At 40.8% G+C, this 23,722-nt stretch overlaps 1 protein-coding gene across 21 annotated transcripts in view; it reads right to left on the reverse strand.

The window, feature by feature from the left end:
* The window catches only part of DLG2 (discs large MAGUK scaffold protein 2), a 1,926,133-nt gene that overhangs the window by 131,486 nt on the left and 1,770,925 nt on the right, over positions 1 to 23,722 (reverse strand). For all 21 annotated transcript variants that reach the window (XM_053670841.1, XM_053670838.1, XM_053670836.1 and 18 more), the window contains one exon: positions 22,110 to 22,224. In XM_053670841.1, coding sequence (XP_053526816.1) covers positions 22,110 to 22,224 — 115 coding nt within the window. The remainder of the gene's footprint in view (positions 1 to 22,109; positions 22,225 to 23,722) is intronic.

A 23,722-nucleotide genomic window follows, 5' to 3' on the forward strand; every position in this document is an offset into this window, starting at 1 on the left:
CTGGTTACGCTGTTTGTTGGTGTGACAGGCTAATAGACAAAATGTTTTTCTTTTATTTATGGCTCTGTTATTTTAATTAAAAATCCGGGCAACATATTAGGGTTCTGTTGCACATTCAAGGGTCCCCGATTAATTCTTTTAACACAACAGAGTGTTCACAGAATCTCAGACAGGAATTATGCACACGTTCGCATTTTGAACCCCCTGCTGTCCAAGTTGATTCTTCCCTGCCAACAAAGTGACAGCAAGAAGCCTGCACATTCAAACAGAAGCCCCCTTTTAAAGTACAATATTAGATGAAACATTGACAGTTTCATATGGCTCATCCTAATATTTTCATCAAATCATAGGATGAGTTAAATCAAAGATGAAAGTGATCAGGAAGGAGCTGGCAAGAATAACAGTACTCCCCTTAATCCAACTTCTTCTCCCAGGGGCACCAACTGCCTACATCATGATAAACTTAGAAAATATTCTAAGACAAGAAATCCCTTATTCTAGCCCTGCTACCTCAACACAAAAACTTCATGCTCTCCGGAGCCTGAGATAAGTACTGCCAGCCTTGCACCGAACATCCCAGCAGGGCTCCATATGCCTGCATCTCCGTGGTCCAACAGGTTTCCTGCTAATGAGAAATCTGGCCTGTGCTCCTTTCTCACTCCAAACACAGCTCGGGCAGATGGAGAAGCCCTGGGGGCGAGAGGAGGCAGAATTCTGAAATTTCCCATTAGGCTGGTGTGATTTTCATACCCGTGACATGAAAATGAAGATGAAGATGAAGAAGAAGAAGAAGAAGAAGAATCATCATCATCAGATTTCAGGAGATCATCTAACAACTGATTTTAAACCCCAAAAGGGAAGTCTATTTTCCCATTATTGACAACAACATAGGTTGTACATAAGAGCAGGCACAGATCTTTGTATTCACCCTCCCTTTCCCCCTCACCTCATCTTCACTCCCTGCCCCCCACACTGTGGAGGTACAGTAAGCTGAAATTTGAAATTCATAAAGTGCAGTCACTTTCTGACTCTCAGCAAACAAAATCCTATTGTAAAAGTTTGTTTCTAAAGTAGCCATATTGGAGCCCTGTGGTTTTCTATTTGATTTTCCTTATTAATTCAGAATTACCTCTTTGTGTGCAATAGAATAAGCCTTTCTGGGAAGAAATGCCCACTTGGATGCAGGACACCACTCTGTAGGAAATGTGGTCAAGCTTTAAATGCTTGGTGCTTAAACCCAAGTGCTTGGGCTTTTGGCAAAGCTGGAGATTACTTTTCCATCACCAAATTTTGAGTGTAACTCTAGGGTCTTGATGCCCCTCAAATATCATATTTGGTAAAGAATTGGAATAACATTGTTTAGAGTCTACCCTTCTCGTGTCCAATCCTTAAATGTACGTCAATTAGCAGGTGTCTAAAAGCTGGGCCTCTGTACTATGCAGCTTCCCCAAAACTCCTGGTTAAAAAAGAATCTGAGAGTCTGTGGTGGAACCAAAATACTCAAGCCCAGGTCTGCTCTAGTGCCTGTGTATGAATATAGGGCACCCGGCCCTGTGCCTGCCCTTGGGGGGTTAGGAGGAGACAGGTGGACAGATGGATCCATAATAAAATGCGAATATTATTAGGACAGAATAGATCTTGGAGATGACCTTGTTTTTCATCTAAAAATCTGAGGACCAGAGGTGGGAGTAATTTGTGCAAGGTCAAGTAGCAAGACTTGGTCTCAACTGAGTGACTCAGACCTAGGTCCTCCAATTTTTCCCAGGCTGCGTCAATCTGTATTAAGGTGGGAATATTAAATACAGTTTCCTTTACACTAAAAAAGGGCTATGAAAAAAGGGCCACTACATGTGGGGTGTGATTGGAAACAGAACAAAAGGAAAATGTGAAGATAACTAAACATTTATAAAGCCCTGCTATTTGCCTGGCAATGAAGCAAACAAAGTAGAGAGAGACCAGAGAACTTTGGGGAATAGCAGGATAGTTACGATTCATAGAACAGCGACAGGATAACAAACCAACAATACCTAATGTTTATGAAGCACGTCTTATATGCCTAGAAGTATGCAAAGTAACTTAATCCACACAACTGCCCACTGCGATAATAATTAGTAGCTACCATTTATTGAGCATCTTTTTCACATGCAATGGACACTGTGCTAAGCATTTATAAACAGTATCTGATTTTACTCACACAATTTGATTATGAGGTTATCAACACTATAAAGATGAGCAAAATGAAACCTAGAGAACAAAATAATGTGTCCAAGGTCACAGAACTGGTAAACGGAAGAATCAAATTAAAACCCATGTCATCTGATCAAAGAATTTAAATTTTTTAATGTTTCACTATTTTGGGTCTCAACTGCAGGTTGCTTAAAACATAACACGAAACCATTGCTGTATTCGCACTCCTGGTTTTTAAAATTTTCCTAAAAAATAAGCCGGATCCAAAATAAATGTTATTTTACAGAGACTATTCTAAATTGTGTAATCTATTTATACAGCAAGCTGTCGAATCACAGTTTTGGCATTATATCTAGAAGTGTTATTGGATGTGGTTTTTAAAAAATTCTGTGTTTTAACATTGGGAAAACAATTAAAACAATTTCATAGCCCTTTTTTAGTGTAAAGGAAACTGTATTTAATATTATATATGTATATACACACACAGAGGGGGGTGGGGGAAAGAGAGAATATGATAGAAGGGGGCACTACTTTTTTGCTGCCTTCCGGATTCTGTAGACCATGACATTTAATAATTTCAGCACTATGATGTAAAAAATCAGTAGCCCTGGTAACCAAGTCTAGGAGTGAAGCATGCTATAAAAAAAAACACCCCAAAAACGTTGTGTGGCGGCCAGTCCTAGACAAACCGACAAGCTTTGTTCTCTCCTCGGGAAACTCCAGGTATTATTTCCCTACACTCAGCTGTAACACTGAATCCCTTCATTAAAAGATTTCTTGACACTTACCTATGGGTAAAAATAGAAATATTTGAATAAGACCGCATATCTTTTCCTTCTGTGAGGTTACTGGTTAGAAAAGGATGTCTGGATCACAGACATCCACTGAACGGCACTGAATGATTCGCACTCACGCCTGACTGAGCCTCCTGGAGGGGTGCTCACTCCATGCCCTTTGCTTTGTTCTCCTAGCAGTCAGGCGCTGTGGCCCTTCGCTGAGGACAGGGACGTGGGACAGTGAAGGACTTGTTTCCCAGGGGCAGTGGCAGCTGTCACGTGGTTTAGTAGCTCTTCAAAGGCCATTTCTCCCTGCTTTCCAGTCCTCAGGAGCCTATCCACCTTTGTCTTCTTTAGGGTGGGGGGACAGTGGGTTTTGGAGGGAAGGAGGTGTGTTTTTGGAGGAGGAAGCACAGATACAAACAAATATCATAGATGCCTTCGCACTCTTGACCTTAGCCGCAAAGTTGGAGAAAGTGTGCACATTAGACTTAAACCTCAGGTGAAGGTTTAATTTTCCATTTGAATCCTCATACAGAGCATAGAATTATGGCATTTTATTATTGATCCATCCATATTTCCACCTGTCTCCTCCTACCCGCCCTGGGCAGTCACAGGGCCGGGTGCCCTCTATTCATACACAGGCAATACAGATGCAGACCTTGAATATTTTGGTCCCACCATGTAGGAGCTGCGTGATTTAGGGCAGGTTTCTCAATGATCGAAACTTAGTTTTCTCACTGTAAAAGGGGTAACAATATTACCTTATCTCCCATTGAATTAGTGTGGGAGTTAAATATGATAAAATGTCTAACATATACCCCACATCTTATGAATAGCAGGCATGTTATGTAGCATCATTCCTATTTTATGTGAGAATACTGAAGCTCAGAGGAGGTGAGTGAGTCGTGCAAAATCTCACATTTAGTAAGTCATGGAGCCAAGATGCACCCCACAAACATACAAGCTCCTCACAGTAGCACACTTCTCCTTTCTTGAGCTCACAGTCCAGGGAGGAAAGCAGCCACCAGAAGCTGGAATGAGAGGAGGGTTAAGTGGTGTGAGCCAGGAAAGCTCCTAGAAGACCTGGTCCCTGAACTGGGTCTTGAAAGCCCTTTGAGAACCTTTTAGAAAGAAATGGAAAGTAGGAGACTGCATTGGGATTGGAGAAAGGCCCAGGGCAATGGCAGGAAGAGGCGAAGGCGCAGGCTGCTCCCTGAGACTGCAGTTGGGGGAGGGGTCTGTGGGGGAGGCGGCAGCAGGGGTGCAGAGGTGGGCAGTCTGAATTAAGATAATCTCCTTCACTTTGTAGGCGATCAGGAGCCTAAATGGATGAACTCAAGAGTTAACAGTGGCTGGAAGTGAATCACACTTGAACCTTTTCCATTTTCACTTGGAAACAGAATATCTCTCCCAGCAGGCAGTCTCATGCGATGTTTCCATGCCAACCATTTGCTGAGACCTGGGATAGGCTAAACCCTAAAGTGGGGAGTGGCGCAGATAAAAAGGAGAGCGAGGGAAAGGCCAGGTCAAACTGTGGGGGTGGGCTCAAGGGGAAGGGAGTAATGCACTACAGGGTCGGGGAGAGGGAGCAGCAGGAACCAGGAATGGGGACTGGGTAAGCCTAGTTGTACCTGAGTTCATTGCAAGCCTGGTCATTACCCGCCCTCCCTCCCTCACTCACTCACAAACATATGGCATTCAAATCAGGTTTTTTGAAATTCACCTGTATTCTCTGACCATTTTTAAAGGGTCCTCCTGCAATTTAAGAGCTTCTCATCTGTTCATTTCTTATTCCCCAGAAATTAAAATACGAATGTTAGAACTCTTTGATTTTAAACAATTTTTCTACTCTTTTTAATCTCCTTTCCAAAGTTACTTAGTCTTAAATGAGGAAATTCCATTTTTGCTATGTTTGTAAATTATAGCATCAGGCTTAAGGTTAGTTCTCAAATTTTGAGTCGGAATGTAACCAAAATCAAAACTGTCCCAGGATCTGGCCTTCCCAATAAACTGCAGGTTTGCATTAGATTTCCATGCAAGAAATCTGAGGCATGTTAAGCTCAGGCTGATGAAGAAAACAAAGTTTACAAAAAAGAAAAAGATAAATTAATGGTTCCTCATGTTGCTGCACACTGGAGTCACCAAGGAAGCTTTAAACAATCTTGGTACCTGGGAACACTCGCAGAGATTTGACTCAGAACGTTTGGGCCGGGGCCTGGGCATTAGGGCTTTTATGATATTGTGACTTATAATAAGAAATTTGTGTTTGGTCTTTGTCCCCTTCCTGGCACAAAGCTCCTAAAACCCTCAGGCTTTCAGCAGTAACAGCCATGGAGGTGGCTTTTACTGCTCCTAACAAGCCCCTTTCAACCACACCCCAGTTTGTTACCAAGGGGACTTTTGGAAAGGCCCTCAGGATGGGGGCTGCCTGACAAGGCAACCACGCGAGCTTTCAGCTCCTGCCCTCTGGAGAAGAGAGAGGGGCTGAGGGTTGAATTAATCACTGAAGGCCAATAAGTCCATCAATCATACTTATATAATGAGGCCTCCATGACATTCTAAATGACTGGAGTTCGAGGAGCTTCTGGGTTGCTGAAAACGGTTAGATGCTGAGAGGGAGGCACGTCCAGGGAGGGCGTGGCAGCTCTGTGCCTCGTCCTGACACCAGGTCTTATGCATTTTGTCCATCTGCGTGTTTCTTCTGAGTTTTATGTTATATAATCAACCAGTACTCTACCAAATCAGCTGTACTTCTGAGTTCTATGGGTCACACTAAGAAATTATCCAGCCCCAGGAGAGGACTGTGGGAATTTGTGGTTTACAGCTGGTCAGAAACACAGATGACGACCTTGACTTGGGGTTGGCCTCTCAAGTGGGGGCAGTCGTGTAGGACTGAGCCCTTAGTCTGTGGGGTATGTCACTATCTTCATGTAGACAGTGTCCGAATGGAGGTAAATTGTAGGATACCCAACTGGTGTTGGACAATCGGTCAGTGTGAGGAAAAACCACACACCTGGTGTCAGAAGTATAGCATTCAGTGAGCAGCGTAAAGGAAAACAAAGTTCTCCCCTTACAGCTCCCCAGCTGATTCTAACCTGCTGAAAGACACTGAGGTCGGATGAGAAGACAATCCTTTGTTAGAGACTGTTTCTGGACCTTCCCAGGAGAGAAAGCAAGTGGGGACTGGTTGCAGTGACAAAGAGGCTGGGACACCCCCAGACTTGACAAATCCCTCTTAACTGAGACAAAGCCATGTAAGGAAACTCAGTGTGGGATGGTGAGGTGGATGTCAGCTTTGCACAGCCTTTTCTTGTTGGTCTCCCCACTAGATTGGAAATCTAAACAACGTCTGAGTGCTTTTATGTTTGTGTTACTTGAACCCATCCAAGTGTCTGGCACATGGGCTATCAACAGTTGTTTATAAATAAATCAATGGAAAAAGTATAAGGAACAAGTGAACAAAATGAATGTTAAACCTAATTTTTAAAAGACACATTCAAGAGGTCATGGGCATGGGCCACAGCAGCTTTAATGAAAACAACAAACCAAAACAACCAGAAGCCCTTCACAATTTCAACTGAATTGAACAAATATTTAGGAAACTTCTTTCTACTTAGACTCTGCTCTAGGCTTTAAGAGCCACAGTATGAACCTTCCCACAAAAGATTAAGTTATAGAAGCTGACTGCTGGTTCTATGTTGATCTGTGACTTGTCTACTGTTTTAAGAAATTCTTACTTTAACTATTTCATTGGTATAACATGGCATATTTGGGTTTATGTGGCTTAAAATATGCAGCAACTGATCCTTTAGATGGGGCTGGAGCAGGTCATTCAGCACTTCCTGTGTTTTCAGCAGTGTTACAGATAAAATCCAAAGACCACTAGTCCCCAAATTTACCTTCTCTCTAGTAGCACCTGGAATTGTTGTTGATATCTGACTTCTAGGGGATATTCATTACAAAGCAAGTATTGTTACATAGTGTCTATAAATCTTCAGAATACCTTATCCTGCAAAGTTCTGACTGCAGTATTTTTACAGGTGAAAGTTGGGGGAGGGGAAAGAAAAGAAAACAGGACGTAAATAATGTGGTCTATTTTGTGGCAGACACCTGTCAGGAACATTAATACTTTTGTATTAATTGTTGGTTTTAATATTTGTAACAACCCTTTAAATGAATATTCTTCTTATTATATATTAAGGAATGTGATCCCAAAGGTAATTACTCACTCTCTTCTTGCCCGATCGGCTGATTTCGACTACTTTTGCATGGTATACAAATGGAATCACAATGTAGTAGACAGAATAATGGGCCCTCTATATGTCATGGCTTTAATCCCGGAAATCTGTGGACTTGATACTTACATGGCAATGGGGACATTTTAGATGTGATTAAGGCTAAAGACCTTGAAGTGGGGGAGGTTATCCTGGATTATCTGGGTGGACCCAACCTAATTGCTACATTTTAAAAGCACAGAACCTTTCCTGGGTAGATGAGAGAGGTGCACATGGGAAGTCAACTAGCAGTTCTTGCCTTTTAATATGAGCCATGGAATGAGGCAGCCGCTAGAGGATGGGAATGATGCTCAGCTGACAGCCGGCAAGACAGCAGGGACTTTGATCCTACAACTGGAAAAAATTGAATTTTGTCAACAAGCCAAATAAGCATAAATTGGATCTCACCTCAAACCTCCAGAAAGAAATGGAGCCTGTTGTTACACTGATTTTCATCTGGTGAGACCCTTAATAAACCCGCAGAACTGTAAGATGCTAAATTTGTGTTTTTTTTAAAGACAATAAATGTGGTATTTTTTATACCATCATAGAAAACTAATGCACATATAGTATTTTGTGTGTAGATGGCTTCTTTCATTCAATATTATATTTGCAAGATTCCAACCTGGTTTCCCTGTAGCAGCTGATCCTTTTCATTGATGTACAATGTTATGTTATGTGAATATACTACAATTTTTAACCCTCACCTGAGGATATCTTTATTGATTTTTTAGAGAGGGAGAGAGAGAGAGAAACATCAACAGGAAAGAGAAACATCAACTGGCTGGCTCTTGTACCTGCCCTGACTAGGGATCCAACCCTCAACCTTTTGGTGTATGGGATGATGGTCCAAGCAATGAAGTCACCTGACCAGGGCTGAAAATATTACAATTTATTTACCTATTCTATTGTTGATAGGCATTTGGTTATTTCCATAGGCTATTACAAACAATGCTGCTACAAACATTCTTGTATGTATTTTGTTGCACATATGTCAATATTTCTCTTGTGGATATACCTAGAAACAAATCATGGTGCTAAGATGTTCAACAGTAGTAGATACGGACAGTCCTCCAATGTGGTCATACCAAGTTACCTCCTATGAACTATGTATGAGAATGTCCACATGTTGCCAACACTTGCAATGAACAGTCTTTTCAATTTTAGCTATTCTGGTGGGTAGAGAGTAGCACTGATTGGGATTTGATTTTGCATTTTTCTGATGACCAATGAAATGAATCTCATTTTATCGTGAACTGATCCTCTTTCATGAAATACCTGTTCAAGTGTTTTGATCACTTTAAAAAATTGTCTTTGTCCAGAATAAAAACAAAGACACTGAAATAGAGAACAAGTGGGCAGCGACCAGAGGGGAGAGGGAAGGGAACTTAAGGGGAAAAAGGGGGAGGAATTTTGAGGAACAAGTATGAAAGACACAGAGATGTGGACTGGGGGGGGGGAGAATGGGAGGGAGGGGGGAGACCGGGTGGGGGTGGGGTGGGGTGGGATGGGAGAAATAGATAAAAAAAAATGTACTTGAAAAGTAACTAAATAAAATTTAATATTAAAAAAATAAATAAATAAAAATTGTCTTTGTCTTTTTCCTTAATAACTTGTAACCATTATTTACATTTTCTGATTATACTTCTCCCCCTGCCCCCTGGGCCCCTGCATTATAAATCTTCTTCTATGGTCTGTTTACAGTTTTAGTCATTTTATGATATCTTTTGACGAACAGAAGTTTTTATTTTACTGTAGTTTAATTTACCAGTATTTTCTTTATAATTAGTGCATTATGTGCCTATATTATCCTTTTTATATATCGCTGGACTCACTTTGTTGATGTTTTAACTTTTTGATATTGTTAAAAGAGATTAGACTATAAATTTCTTTTCTTATAGTGACTATTATCATATTTTGTTATCAAGGTGATACTAGCATTGAAAAAGCTAAAAAGTTTTCTGCCTTTTCTAATTCCTGAAAGAGTTTGTGTAAGATGCTAGGTGATTTACACACATTATTCTACATAAAAACTTTTGAGTTGTATACATTTTACCCTCATTTTCTGGAAGAGGCTGAGGCTCGGGTGGAGAGGAAATCAACTGCAAGGTCCCAACACAAGCGGTAAGTGGCACAGCCAGGACTTGAATCAAGGTGTGTGCCCCAGACTCTACACCCCAGGCTTTTTGCCTGTTCCATCAGGCTGTGGACTCGTGAATGAATGGCTCAGTGAGCTGGTATTCTAGAGGTATCAGTGTGTCATTCTGTGACGGTCCCCGATCACTTCCTGCAGAAGGGAAATACACAGCCAAAGATGACACTCCTCCTGCCAAATATAGCTTCACTTTGGGAACCCATTATATTTGACCTTTCAAGTCTCCTCTATTTTCTACTCCCTACTTATTGTCAGATTCTGGAGGAGAGTCTGGATTCAGAATAATATAATTTTATTTTCACCTGTTTTTTTCCAACTGAGTCCTTGAGGGAATATCTGAGCTACCCTTTCCCTCCCAACAGCATCCTACATAGTATTTTGTAATTACTACTCACTAAGAAAACTGAAGCACACCTCTTTCCGACTATATTATACGTGCTGTAGGTTACTCAGAAGGTCTTGCAATCCTCCCATTCTGTACTCAGAGGCCCTTAGCAGGAAACTTCATGCCTCTTTGCTGAGAATGCATATTTGACAAAGGTTGTGACCCTATGGTTGAAATTTGCGTCCTTATAACTTGCTGTCAAGAATTCATTCACTGACCATCTTTAATGTCCTTTACTATTATGGGAGGTGCACTATACATTACATGATTATATTTTCTAGCACAAAACTCACAGGACTTTCTATAACAATTATAAATACTAATAGAATGAGGAGGCATACATGAAATCAGGCACAACCAAGAAAATGTGATGTTTTCCCGAAAACCCAGACACTAAGGCTAATTAACAGCAGGGACTTGGTATCAGACAAGACTGAGTTATATTTGTTCTCCTTGGTTACTTTGGGCAGTAATATAAACTGTTTTACCTTGGTTTTATTAATTGCAGAATGGGGATAATCATGACATTCCTTTGGAAATATGATGAGATTTAAATTCTCATCACTATCTACTTGTCCTTAGGATACCTGAATCCATTATATAATCAAGGGCTCATTTAGTGTCTTGCGGAGGTGGGAGTGGTATGGGGGCATCCATTTATGGGGGACAGGAGAGGAACAGGGAATTTTGGGAACAGAGGAAAAAAGTATAATCATCTTATAATGAGCCAATAATGATGTTCCTTCAATGTGGGGAAACTCTCCACTGACCTGGCTTCAGAGCAACCTGAAGCACAGAGGCCTCCTCAGTCGGGAGGGCGGGGTCGCTCTGTTCAGAAGAAGCCACTGGACCTGAGCTGTGTCTGCAAATGAGAGTTTGTATTTTTATGATGGAAGTCACTAGCAACTTCCAAAATCCTTTTTATTGTAAAGTTTTATTCAGTGCACATGGTATTTTCTCATTATTTTATCCTTGGAATCAGATTTTTAAAAAGTGTGGAATCCTACATTTGACAGGCAAAATCTGCACTTTTATGAAAATTAAGGGGAAAAAATGCACATGATGCACAAGCAATCTGGGCTGAAATAGTACAGCTATACACAGTTTTAAAATACAGCGGGAGATATTCTAAGGTGATAATATCTTTAAGTAGAGTCAGTTTTGATGATACAAATTTCTTAGTATCTTTAATAAGCATATCAGAAAGCAAGCATCAGATTATCACAGAGGATGCAGCTGGGCTTCTTAGTTATTGAGAAAAGAGCATAAAAGATGAAGCATGTACATGAGGAAAAAGAAATCTAAAATGGTTTTGTCGAGTAAGGGCAAAGGTCAAGATGCATCCCAAGCACTTTAGAAACATTTAGAACCAAAAGATTCAGGACTAAGAATTAAGCAATTATCCATCACAATGTTTGCCTTATTTATTTTTCAGCTATAAGGTAGGACTATATAGAAAGAGGAGATATGAAAATTCACCTAGTAAGGTTTTGACAATATAACTTCTGAGATTTGGAATAATTTCAGAATATTTCCAAGCTGAGATTATATTCTTATTTTTCTCTTGGCATTAAAATGCCCTTTCTTATAGAAAATAATGGCAATAATAAGGACCAATCAATGAAAATATATATTATAATTTGTATGTGTGTTCATTATTTTTAGAATTCTTACTTGCTGAAATTAAGTTGTCGGTCCTGTGTCAAGCTCCTAATTTGCTTTTATTCTAATGTTGCTGGTCAGGGAAACCTGCAAGCCTCGCAGACTCTGCATTTAGAAAATGACACGTACAAGGAACCCCAACAGCCAAACAAGTCCCAGTGATTGCCAGTGTCCTCTGAGGCACTTCTAAAGTGTAGGCCTGAGGAGGCAGGAACTGGCAACACAGGAAGAGGGTATTGTAGGTGCTAACAATGTGAAATAATGACACCACTTAGCTCTTGAAAGATGTACTTCGGTGGAGCGAGATGACACGGAGTGGACCACAAAGTGGGCCCCCGGAAGCTCAGAGCAAGTGGGAATCAAAAGTTTCTCAAGCACTAGCAGGACTGGAAGATTGTCTCTACACACCCTACAAGCAGACATGGACAATTTATGAGGTACTCTTCTAGGTAAAAGACAACACTTGGATCCGTGAAATGTTCCAATACTGACTTTGTGTTTCCCATAGTTATTGCACTTCATACTCAGAAAATCACACATGCTCTTGGTTTTGAGCAAAATATCCTAAGCCAGGTCAGCAGGAGTGGGTCTGGGGCTGTATGGGCGTCCAGAGGCCTCACTTACTATTATGCTTCTGCTCCCACTGTACTGATATTCAAATATTTGAACAAGGAGATCCACATTTTCATTTGGCAGTGAGCCCTGCAAATTGTGTAGCTGGTTGTGGGAGTCAGGCTGCATGTCTCCCCTGGCCCCACGGGCAGGGCACTTTGTGTGACAGGCACTCTGGTTGTGTTTTTTGATGTGGGACATTTTTTATATAGGGTGCTCAGGCTAAAGGCTCTGTGTTGGCAGAAGAGAGGCAGAGAATTTGTTCATACTGTTGTAATGGCCACAGCTCAATGGGGACTTGCTCAATTTAATCACAAATCCACATGGTCTGGGTGTCTTCAAACTAGAATACAGGATCTAAGGTGACTGTGTGATACTCAACTACCCATTTGATGTTTAATAATGTAGGTCTATAAAAATCATGTAGTATATCTCATGCCAGTAAATGAAACACAAGGCAAACACTGGAAAAAGATAGATGTGAGTTGTGTGTTTACACATCTTTAAAAAGAATGGACTGAGTCAAGGGCTTGGTACTACTCTACACTTGGAGATGAGAGTGGATAGCTTAGTATTCTGTACCTTACCTTCCTTATCTGAAAACTGTGAAAAAACAATATCCACTTGAAGACATGTTGTATCATATCAATCAAAATAAAAGGAAATAAATGAAAGCCCTTTAATAAAGCCCCAGGGCACTGCAGGTAGGGGCATAAAGAGCATGTTTAGGTTTTAGTCTCAGTTTTGCCTCTTATGGGTAAACTTCAAAACTGGCCTCCATTTTTTCTTCTTTACAATGGGAATAAAAACAGCACTCATCTCATAGGGTTTTTGTGAGAATTAAATAAAATCATCCACAAAAGGTGCTTTGCAAATTGTCTAGCACAGAATACGATACAATTATGATTTGCTATTTATTATTGTGATTATTATTTTAAAAGCACTTGTGAGCATTATTTGATACTTCTTATGGATTTATAATAAAAAGGAAAACAGATTTGAAGTTTAACCTATATTAAGAATGGCATTTGTTTGGCTGAATGAGTTTTAAAGAATGTAGCCTGATAATGATTCTCACTCCTGAACAGGCCAGCATACTCACTTGATCAAGCAAAATCTGAATTAAAGTTAAATGTTCTCCAATCTAGTGACATCCACAATTCATTAACTTGATTGACTCAGCAGTTACCTTATACCTCACTATGCAAATATAGACTGTAACCGGGCACACCTCCATCCGAGAGGCGCTCACCACCCACTGGAGGGGCCAGGTGAGTCAACAGGCACAAAAAAAGTTGGAAGAGAGCAGTTATGAGATGCAGAGGAACACAGAGAAGCAAGTGCTCAACCGCCAGTTCTGAGTCACTGACGGCTCTCCTAATGCCATGTTCGGTTTAATCATCATCTTCAACTGCCACTCACAAAATTCACTCAAGAAGTAGCTAAAGAATTCCTATAATGTGTCAGGTACTGAGATGAATGAAAAACTAGCTTGAGACTATTTTCTTGCTCTTAACCTAACTTCATGATTTAGGTGGAAGGTTTCCTCAACTTTTCCACGCCCTCACCTTTCTTTTACCTATTCTCTCCTGTGAGGATCCTGTGTCCCATCTTTTACTGTTCTGCTTTCTCTTCTAGCTAGAGCTGTCCAGGTTGTTCTAGAAAGTGGTAATTTTGGGTTAAGAGGCCAACCACTTCTTCTGGAGAAGCAAGATTTCTGGAAATGTGATTACTGTGGGGTGGGGGTAAACGGCAGAAATGGGCAGACAAGATGCTCTATTAATTTTTTTATCCCTAGAGCACAGAACAGTAGAAGGTGGATGGTTATGACTCAGGAAGGTTTTTTCTGGATGAACGAGTGAGTGTGTGAGTCAGTGAGGGCCTACCATCAACAAAAATGATGTTGCAGTTATAGATCCAGAGGTAGAGGGTTAGAGGAAAAATGTGAGGGACAGTGAAAGGGTCACCATGGTGCTTTTGTCCTTCTTCCTATGGAAATCTAAAATTAGAAACCTTTTTAAAATCAGGGCCGGCATCTCATTTCAGGGGAAAAAGAGAACTCCCCCGGGGCATGCCATGACTCCTCCTCTTTTCTATTTCTGGCTTAAAATTAGCTGCCTGAAGACAAGACCCTTTATTCAACAATTAAGATGCAATTAAAAATGCAAATGCCCAAAAGAGTGAACATAATGTTAATGAGTCTCAGAGTGTAAATGAAGAATCCAACTCTGTTCTGCTTTAAGGGAGGTGCCGGCACATGGGGCAGGCTCTGAGCACTCAAAGGGGTGCAGGGGCCTCCCCTGTACCTGTAAGTCCCATCTAGTAGGTCCTCTCATAGACTTACTTTAACCTAATCCTAACAATACGCCTGTGAACTAGGTATTATGTTCATTTTATAAATGAGAAACTCAAGCCATAGCCATCAGGAAGATCTGAAGTCCGGACCAGAAGCCGGGTCTCTGCAGAGAACATCTTTATACATAGTATAAATGACAGATCTGCAGATAGGAATTGAACCTGTGCCCCTACAGGATTAGCTTTGTCTTCACCATACTGTATAGGACAATCAGCACGGCCTTCAGTGAGAGACGCACCTGGGTAAAGGATATGACTTGGCCCCACAGCACCTTGTGTAGGTAATTTTTAAACATCTTTGGCCCTCAGCAAGGTTCCTCCTCTGTAGAATGGGGGTAACAGCCACCTGTGTCACACATAGCACTGCTGTTGTGAGGTTTAAACAAAGTCAGGAGTGAAGCCCTGGCATAGAAGGTCTGGCCCCTCGGTGTGGCTCACACAGGGTACCCGGACACTGCAGTGCCCTGGCCAGTTCTCTTCTGGGTTCTCAAGTCTAGACTTTCTGCCTCATCTTATTAAACTGCTTCCGATACTAGCTCATGTCTCTCAGTAAGATTTTAAGAGAGGTAAGAAACCTGAATCCAAGAAGATTTTATTTGTAATTCTGAGGCAATGTAGGGTATTTCTGAATGGGTAAATGATGAATTTGCCAAATAAAAATATATGAGGGAATGAATGAGATGCACTAAAAATGCCATTGTCAGCCAGCGCCATGCCAAGTACTGGGCCAGGGTGCACACGACTGGCAGTGACATGGCCTCTGGGGACTGAGAGCATGTGAGGTCCAAGGCTGAAGAGAAAGAAGATAAAAATCTGACCGATAAGGAGGTCCACAGATTTCATGGTTTTGCCTTAAACTTCCTTGAGAAATCCAAGCTACATGAGTTGGAAGCAGCTCCCCACTGCAGTCCCCTGAGAGGCTCCATTCCCCATTCTTACCATTGCCGGTCACTGGCCAGCAGTGCACTGGGGGCAGGAAGTAGATTGGGAGAATATGCTACTGTTTGAAAAACAAACAAACAAACAAACAAACAAACAAAGTTTCTTATTTATAAAATAATGTATCAGTCTCCTCCTACCAAAATCAATCAGGTGGGAGCATCGTTCCCATGGAATAAAAGCCCATTAGGATGAAGGATCCTGGGCTGGATTTGTTTCCAAGACTTCCCTCAATGTAACTTCCAGTGTTATATCCTTAAAACAAAGATCTAAGGGTGTTGAGAATGACACACAGGATGAACTTCACCCTGGGCACTGCCCCTACCCCAAGCCCACTCAACAAGAGGGTATAAACCGTGTGTGGTTGTGCAAATCTATTATTGGATTAGGTCCCAATTTAAAGAGAGGCACAGAGCTCAGCATGCAAATGCAACCGACTGAAAGGCCACGTAGTGCCAGTCACGCCCTGGGAACCCCAGTACCGGTGGCCAGTGCCTGGTTCCTCAGGACATGGCCAAGCTCCATGCACTTGTTGGCAGCCCGGCTGGTACTGAACCTCCATAGGACTGACTGCTCAAAGATCTTGGCTTATATTCTATTTTTTCACATCTATACAGGAAAGACAGTCCAGGAATTCATTAGACAAATATGTATTAAGGAGACATCTTTATGTCAAGCATGATGACAGAAGACCTAAGGACAAGATGAAATTAGGGCATTAACTGGGGTTTGCAGGTCCAGTATTGAATGGTATTTCCATTTCAGGAAGTTTTACCATAAAACCTTAATAAAGACCAGAGTGGTAATTATTTTTATAAGTCACCTTTAAATACCAGTGGTCCTCTGGGCAGATTTCACTATAGGAAGACTAATAGGCATGTTGTAAAGATTAAAATGGGAAAATAATCACAAAGTATGTAACACACGAGGTGTCAAGGAATGATAGTTAGAAAGATGAGCTGCCCACTATCTGACTTACTTACAGGTGTGGACTACAAGAATCCTGAGGGAAGGAGGGTTGTGTGTATTCATCTCTGTATCTTTAACATCTACTTCAGACTGATATTTTGTAGGTAAGTACATAAACCATGTTTGTTGAATGAAAGCATCAATGTACCAATGAATCAATGTCTGAAAGCCTCCGTTAAACAATGGGGCAGGAGGCAGACCTCGAAACTGTATTAGCAGCAACTTTCAGTTACCAAGGTAAAGTATCAGAACCACGGTAAAAAAGAAGTCCTTCAAATCCAGAGCAGACTTGAAGGGGGTGGAGAATGCAGAGGGAAGTGGATGAAACTGCGGGGTTAGGGACTTTGATGACATCTACAAAGACGTGGAAGAGCTGGTTGTAAGCACAGTGACTCTTATCTGGGTCTCCAGCTGAATTCTTTTCTAATTCTTCCTCTGGTTAGACTTCTGGGGGGATGAGAAATGCCTGAAGAGTTGACAAAGCTGGACATTCTGGAGCCCTAAAATTCTGGCCCTTCCCTTCAGCCTCCATGGGGTCTGGAGGAGCGAAAATGTAAGAATGCCAGGAAGTCTGTCCTCCTTCTCTTGCCAAAGGAAATCACAGCAACGAGGGTGCCTCATTCCACTGCTAAGAAAACGGTACCTTGCTCAGAATCAGTTCTATGGCGTTTCTGTTCTACAGGGGAAAGGTTGTCTTCACAATAAATGATAAATAGCATCAACATGTACCAATTGCTTCCTTGTGCCAGGTATTTAAATTTGCTACTTCATTTAAATTCCCTTTCACATCCATTTTATGGTGTCTTATTATTCTCATTTCACAGGAAAAGAAGCTAAGGCAGAGAGACTGACTTGTCCACAATCATCGAGCTAGTAAGTGACGGAATCCAGGAGCCGTGCTCCTCACACTGCTCTGTGCTGCCTCTCACGCAGGACCCGAATGTCTGCGCTCACATCCAGACTAGCCCTGTGATCTCACGGCAATTATTTAATGACTCTGAGTCTTAGTTTCTTTATTTATAAAATGGAAGAAGTGGTCTCTGACTCTTCGGTTGTTAGAAGGGTTGTATGGGAAAATACTTATTGAACACTAGCATAATGCTTAACCCCTAGAAGTTGCCCCCAAAATGTTTCCCTTCACTTCCACTTACTCAACTGCACCAGGGATAATGGGCTTCCAAGTTGGCTAGAACACCAAGGGTGAGGGATCCCGGAGATGCTACATGTACTGGAGTGAACGACGATCAGCCTGTCTGTCGCTGTGTCTTCTGCCTGGAATGCTCTTTACTGTTCACTCGTCTACAAGCCCTTGCTTGATAGTGGCCCATTCATGAGTTATTAAATTGAGCTAATGAGATGTGACCTTCATTTTATTTTAAAAAGCAGAGAAATAGAATGGAAAATAACCAAGCACATTGTACATAAAAAGCATTAATAGAGTTTCATGAAAGTTTTCTTGGAGCATTGCGTATATGGTGTATGTATTCACTGGGTCACGGTGAAGAGTGTGTTTGTCACTTTGAGTAACAAGAGTAGAAGGCTTCTGGGTGAACTCATCTATGATCTGGAAGAACCAATTCAGATACCCTTGCATTAAGTGGGAAGCAATAAACGTTCCAGGCCTTTCTAGAGCTCACTTTTCACATCTCACTGTGCTGTGATTGCCTTCCCCTCACCTGTCTCACTCACTGGGCATGAATGTTTTGCAGACAGGAAACGTGACTTTTAGTGCTGGGTCCTAGGTCTCCATTCCAGGTCCTGGCACAGGACACACACTAAACAAACGCTCCATGAATGCATGAGTAAGTCATAGCAACTGCCTTTGAAACACAAATTCACACACAGCAGAGAGGTTATTCACTTGAACTCTCAAAACTGATACCTTCTATTAACAAATGAACGTGGGCCAAGTTTGTCTTTTACAGTCTTCCCTGTGACCTTTCACTCCCCATTGGAAGACTTACCCTCTTTTCTTTCTTCCCCTCCCCATTCTCCTCAGTGTCATGTGTACTTTTGCTCTCTTTTATCAGGAAAAAGAATCTTTCCTTGGCTTGTTGCACTTTTGTGTAACTGTAATCCCCTTATATCTCTGACCTTTCTTAATAGCACTTGAATAAAAAGACCCATTCCTATCAGCAGCAGTAAAAGCCTGGTTCTCTGTCATGGGGATGCTTTTAAACAGCTGGCAGGTAAGAAGGGGAACACATACTATAGAGGCAGCGAGACCTCCATCTGCCCATGTGGAGAGGCTCAAAGTACATACAACAAAATCTGTATTCCTGTGGCTTAGGAGCCAAGTTCATGTACGTCTCAAGAATTGATAATGTACTTGGGGAGCATTTTGAAAAATATTTTATTCAAACTTAGAACATTTCATTTACTTTGAAGGTTCTACAGCTAGATATGTTTCACAATGCGGGAAATACACAATACAAATAGCCCATTAAATCAAATATATCCAAATCATTCCCATAGAACATGCATAATTATATCATTAAGAGCAAGCAACTCTGTGTGTACAACACTACCAAAGTACTTCAAGCAACTTACACAGAAGATTAATAGAAGAAAAAAAATACAACTAGATTGGAAAAGATAGAGAGTTGGGTCAAATTTAAAACTCTCCCTGGCTCAGGTGTGATGGTAGTTCCCTCTGCCTCCTTTCAACTCAGACAGCTATCACCTGGGAGAATCGTTTCTAATCGGAGAATGAGGCCAGTTTCTGCATGATGCCGAGATGCATTCATCCTCCCAGGCATAGCCAGGTCAAGGCAGGCTGGGGGTGGGGGTGGGGGTGGGGGGAGAATGAATGAGAGTGAGAGTGAGAGTGAGAGAGAGAGAGAGAGAGAGAGAGAGAGAGAGAGAGAGAGAGAGAGAGAGAGAGAGAGAGAGAGAGAAGACAACTACAAGGGGAAGGGTGGTTTATGGTGAGCAAAAATACTCTACTAAGTCCGATCAGTTGTTTATTACAGAACAAAGAGGCTGCTTGCTTTCTGGTTTAGGTTTTGCTTTATAGAAATATGTGAATGATACCAAAGGAATCCCATATGTTCTGAAGCACAGTTTATCCTCTGTAAAACCCAAAGAGATTTATGTTTGAATTTCTCTTCTCAGTTTACCTATTCCTTAATCTAAGTAAGAGTGGTGCAGTGCTGACAGAAGAGACTGGGAATCACAGCTAAAGTGCGTTAGACATCAGATTCCCATCAGCTGCACCCTTGGGAGGTAGAGTGGTGTAGGGAGAAGGGAGTAGAAGATCTAGAATAGCTGTGGGGTCCTGGGCAAATCTCTTCCTGGGGCCTCAGTTTCCTCTTCTGCAAATTCAACACCAGATCTGGAGAGAGCTAGGGTTCCTTCCAGCTCTAGAATTACATAAATATTCCAGGATGCCATTCTCAGATCAAAGGGACATGCTCATTATCTGATAGTTACATAATCAGAGAAACGCGGCTCTCGTTTATTTTGAGAGAGCAACTAGTTGGTTGTGTAAAATAAGCACAACCAACTGGCAGCAGTTCTATTCAGGTACTCTAGATATAGCAAGCATCTCTGTGAAAATCCTATAGCCAAAATTGCTATAAATTTTAAAAAACCTAAACAACAAAGGTACAAACTTACAGAATTATTTTTAGTAAGGATTCCCCAAAGGCCTTGCTAGTGCATTTCATTTCACTGCCCTTTTGCTTTCTGGCAGGGGTTGGGGGTCTCTGGGTCTTCACATGAGAACAAGGCCAGGGGTGCTCTAAGACATTCTTTCCCTCTGATTTTCACTCTCTGCATGGCCTGTATCTCTTCCTATTCTGTGGCTCCAGGAGTCATTTAGATGCTGCAGTCAGCCCTCTACCCACAAAATAAGTATTAATGAGAACTGAACACTGGAAACCAAATACCACTTTTGCATTTTGTAGGGAAATCATTTGGAGAATTTCTCATAAAATGTTAGCTAGTTTTGCACCTCACTTAAAAGCAGTTTCTCATTTCAATACAATGTCCAACTGTTAGAATGTTAAAAGGATAACATTCTTTGTTACCTTAAGTATTCCAACCTTTTTATGACATATTTTAATTACCACATTAGAGAATAAAGGTTTGATTATGATGAACACTACTCTTTCAAATAAGTCTGTTAGTTTTATGTAATATCATGTCACTTAATTTTTCTAATCTACAACTTTATTAAAAGGACTAAATTATTATCAATATATTTTCAGGAAACTTCTTCTAGTACATGAATATTTTGTGCATTCTATTTTTAACAAGATACCAACATTATGGTAATTTTCCCTTCCAGATTTATTCTATATAATCATTGTTTTCATAAACTGATTTATCTCTAGCTTATTAACCTAATTAGCTTTCCCAAGTTGCTACCCAAGGCTAACACTTCAAAATTTTAAAAAATATTTTGTATCACAAAGACCAGGAATAAAACATAAGTGAGGAAAACAGATACAGCCACTTCCCATCATATCTGTGATATTATTATAAGACATGCTCTAGGGTGCTTCTCAGGAATTCCTTCCACAGATTACACAGACACATATCAGAATAATCTTCCAAACTACGGTTGCACAAATGTGGATGTTAATATTCCGACTTTTTAAAATTAAAAATTTTGGGCTTCTGGGGTAGTGGAACCGTCTGGAATGAGAAGGGACTCTATGCTTGTCAGAATGGCTGGCCAGTCAAGGCCAAAGAGAACCTGCTGCCTCCCAGAATGCTGTTCCCTTCGTGGCCCTGCTGTGCCTCCCTGACACACAGGAGATGACTTCATAGCCAAAGTGGAATCAATAGGACAAGTCAATTCAAGTACATCATTTAGTGTCTCTAGAACAAGACAGTGGCATTTCAGGTGAGGAGAATACACCCTTAGGTGGGAGTCAGACCAGATTCTGGGAGTCAGACCAGTCTCCCTCCTTGGCAGGAAGGAGAGAAAACAGTGAGAAGGGACATGGATCCTCCATTGGTACCCGGATTCATTTCGATCATTAATTAACCTCCACTTGCCCTTGGTGGCCACTCATACTTACATTATTTTTTAAAGGACAGTCAGCACTGGTTAAGTATATTTTGGAAGGGACATAGGAGGCTTGTGCTAAAAAGAGGCACATGTTATAGTTGAGTGAGGATGGATCTTTCTCAAGAGTTAATTAACTATGAGGATGAAAGACTGAAAGGCATTTCAAGTTCAATCAATCTTTCTTTTGGTATGGTAAATTAATGAGTTTTTTTCCAGGCAAGGAACAAGTAACTTTTATGGTCTGAGAAATGATCGGTAATTAGGTGCCACAGAAGAAAGTCTTTCTACCAAAATGTCTTAGGGAAAACACATAACTCTATACAAGAGTATGTCTCATGTCAAATCAATACACCAAAGTTAATGCAGTAGAAATCAAGCAGGTCTCGGGAATACCGAGATGATACGAGAATACCTGCTTCCCATACTGATGGTGAGCAAATACCCAGAGCTTTGGTCCACATACTCAATTTAAGACGTATCAAAATTAAAAACATCTTTTCTCATTATTTTTACTGCAACCTGCTAAGAACTTTACCCTGGATCATAACATGCTCAGAGAATAACTTGTTTTTAAAAAGGGCCTTTTGCTAATTTAACATAATGGCATTTCAAAAATTTCTTCAAAACTGGTTAAATTTAAGGTCTTACAGTGGTGTACTGATGAACGTGGGTTAATAAGAACACATGATCCTTTGCTACAAGGTGTTCCTCTGTCCCCCAAGAGGACTGCTCACAAAGTGCAGATCACAGTAAGAAATGCTCTGTTGCCTACCTGACATAGAGGGAGCGTTTCTGATTGGTTCGCAGGGACCCGGACCCGGAGCTCATGCTGTGGTTCATCATCTGCTCTCGTAGGTCATGGATTTTGGCCTCAAATCGAGCGTAATCTGGGAAGGAAAACAAAGGTGGCAAATTTGGTTCTGTGCCTCCAGAGAGTTAGAAGTGCTGCCCGCCCCTGCCCTAGAGGCGGCCCTTTGCCCCCACTGTTGGTTCCCTTTGCCAAGCAACAGGAAGGCACACGACTCCAGGAAGGTGGAACGCTGTTCACTTCCTTTGTATTATTTATTTGCAGACATTCAGAAGAGGAAAAGAACAAATTAGTTATTTCCCAAAATATTGCCAGGGAATAGACTGCCAGTCCAATCTGTGAAAAGTCCATGGGGGAAGAGGAGGGTGTGGTAATAATGGGCAATAGAAAGTAGCCTTATGGTGATGAAAATGTCCTCTGCATTGACCGTGGCAGTGGACACAGGCACCTGTGCGTGTGATCAAATGCCATAGGACTAACTAGACACACACAAGTATAAATGAAAGTGGAAACACTGAAATAAGTTTGATGAACTATGTGAATATCAGTATGTTGGTGGTGATAATGTGCTACAGTTTTACTAAAATGTTATCATTGGGGAAACTGAGTAAAAGGTACATGGGAGCTACTTGTACTATTTTTTATAATTGCATGTGAACTTATGATCTCAAAATAAAAAGCTTAATTTAGAAAGGAGAAGGTGAAAAAAATCCATGGAAATACTCAAAGATTTAAGTAAGTCTCCAGTTACCCTCAGCTAGTGCACCAAAGAATCAAGTGATCAATGATGACTAGTATAAAAAACACCGTTTAATTTCACTAGGTTTTCCTCTGCTCGGGGTGCTGCTGGGAGTTGGTCACTGGGGAACACACCTCAATTTTGCCCTATAACTCTAATACAAAATGTCCTCGTGCCAAAAGTTCATCAGTTCTAAGATACACAAATGGGGACAGAGAACTCTCTCATGTGAAATATATTTTAGGAATTTTCAAACTTGGAAAAATATATGGATCTAAAAAATTAAGAAAATATAAGTATTTTATACCATATTATTTCTTCACAGAAAAAAAAATTTTGCCAGATGTCGATACAATAAAAATATAAAACATAGGTTTTAAGATACTTATTCACACAGTCAGCATGTAAAAAAGAAATAGCTTTTGAAGTTCTGATATTTTTTTTAAGTTTTCATATTCTTGATCACAACTTGTTCTATCATTTCTTTGGCACAATAGTGTTTTGCTTTAGGAAAATCTAGTAGCTAAAAGGCTTAATTTACCCACAAGAGAAATGTGAAAATGTTAACTCAAATTATAAATGAGTCTTTTAATTACAAAAAACCCCCACATCTGAAGAATTTTAACAGAGGTTCTTAGTACATTTCAAAAATAATTTGATGTTCAATTCAATTTATTTGTAACTTTTCATACAAACAAGAGTGACTAAATGAATATAATTAAGATGATCTACTTACAGTGTGTTTGACATTCATTATAAATAAAAAGCTCTACACAATCAAACTTCAACTCAGTTTTCTAAATATTTGTCTACTAGGTACTGTGGCATGAGATTTCAT

Source organism: Artibeus jamaicensis, unplaced genomic scaffold, assembly GCF_021234435.1.
Source record: "Artibeus jamaicensis isolate MK-2021 breed Jamaican fruit bat unplaced genomic scaffold, CSHL_Jam_final contig_64, whole genome shotgun sequence".
NCBI lineage: Eukaryota > Metazoa > Chordata > Mammalia > Chiroptera > Phyllostomidae > Artibeus > Artibeus jamaicensis.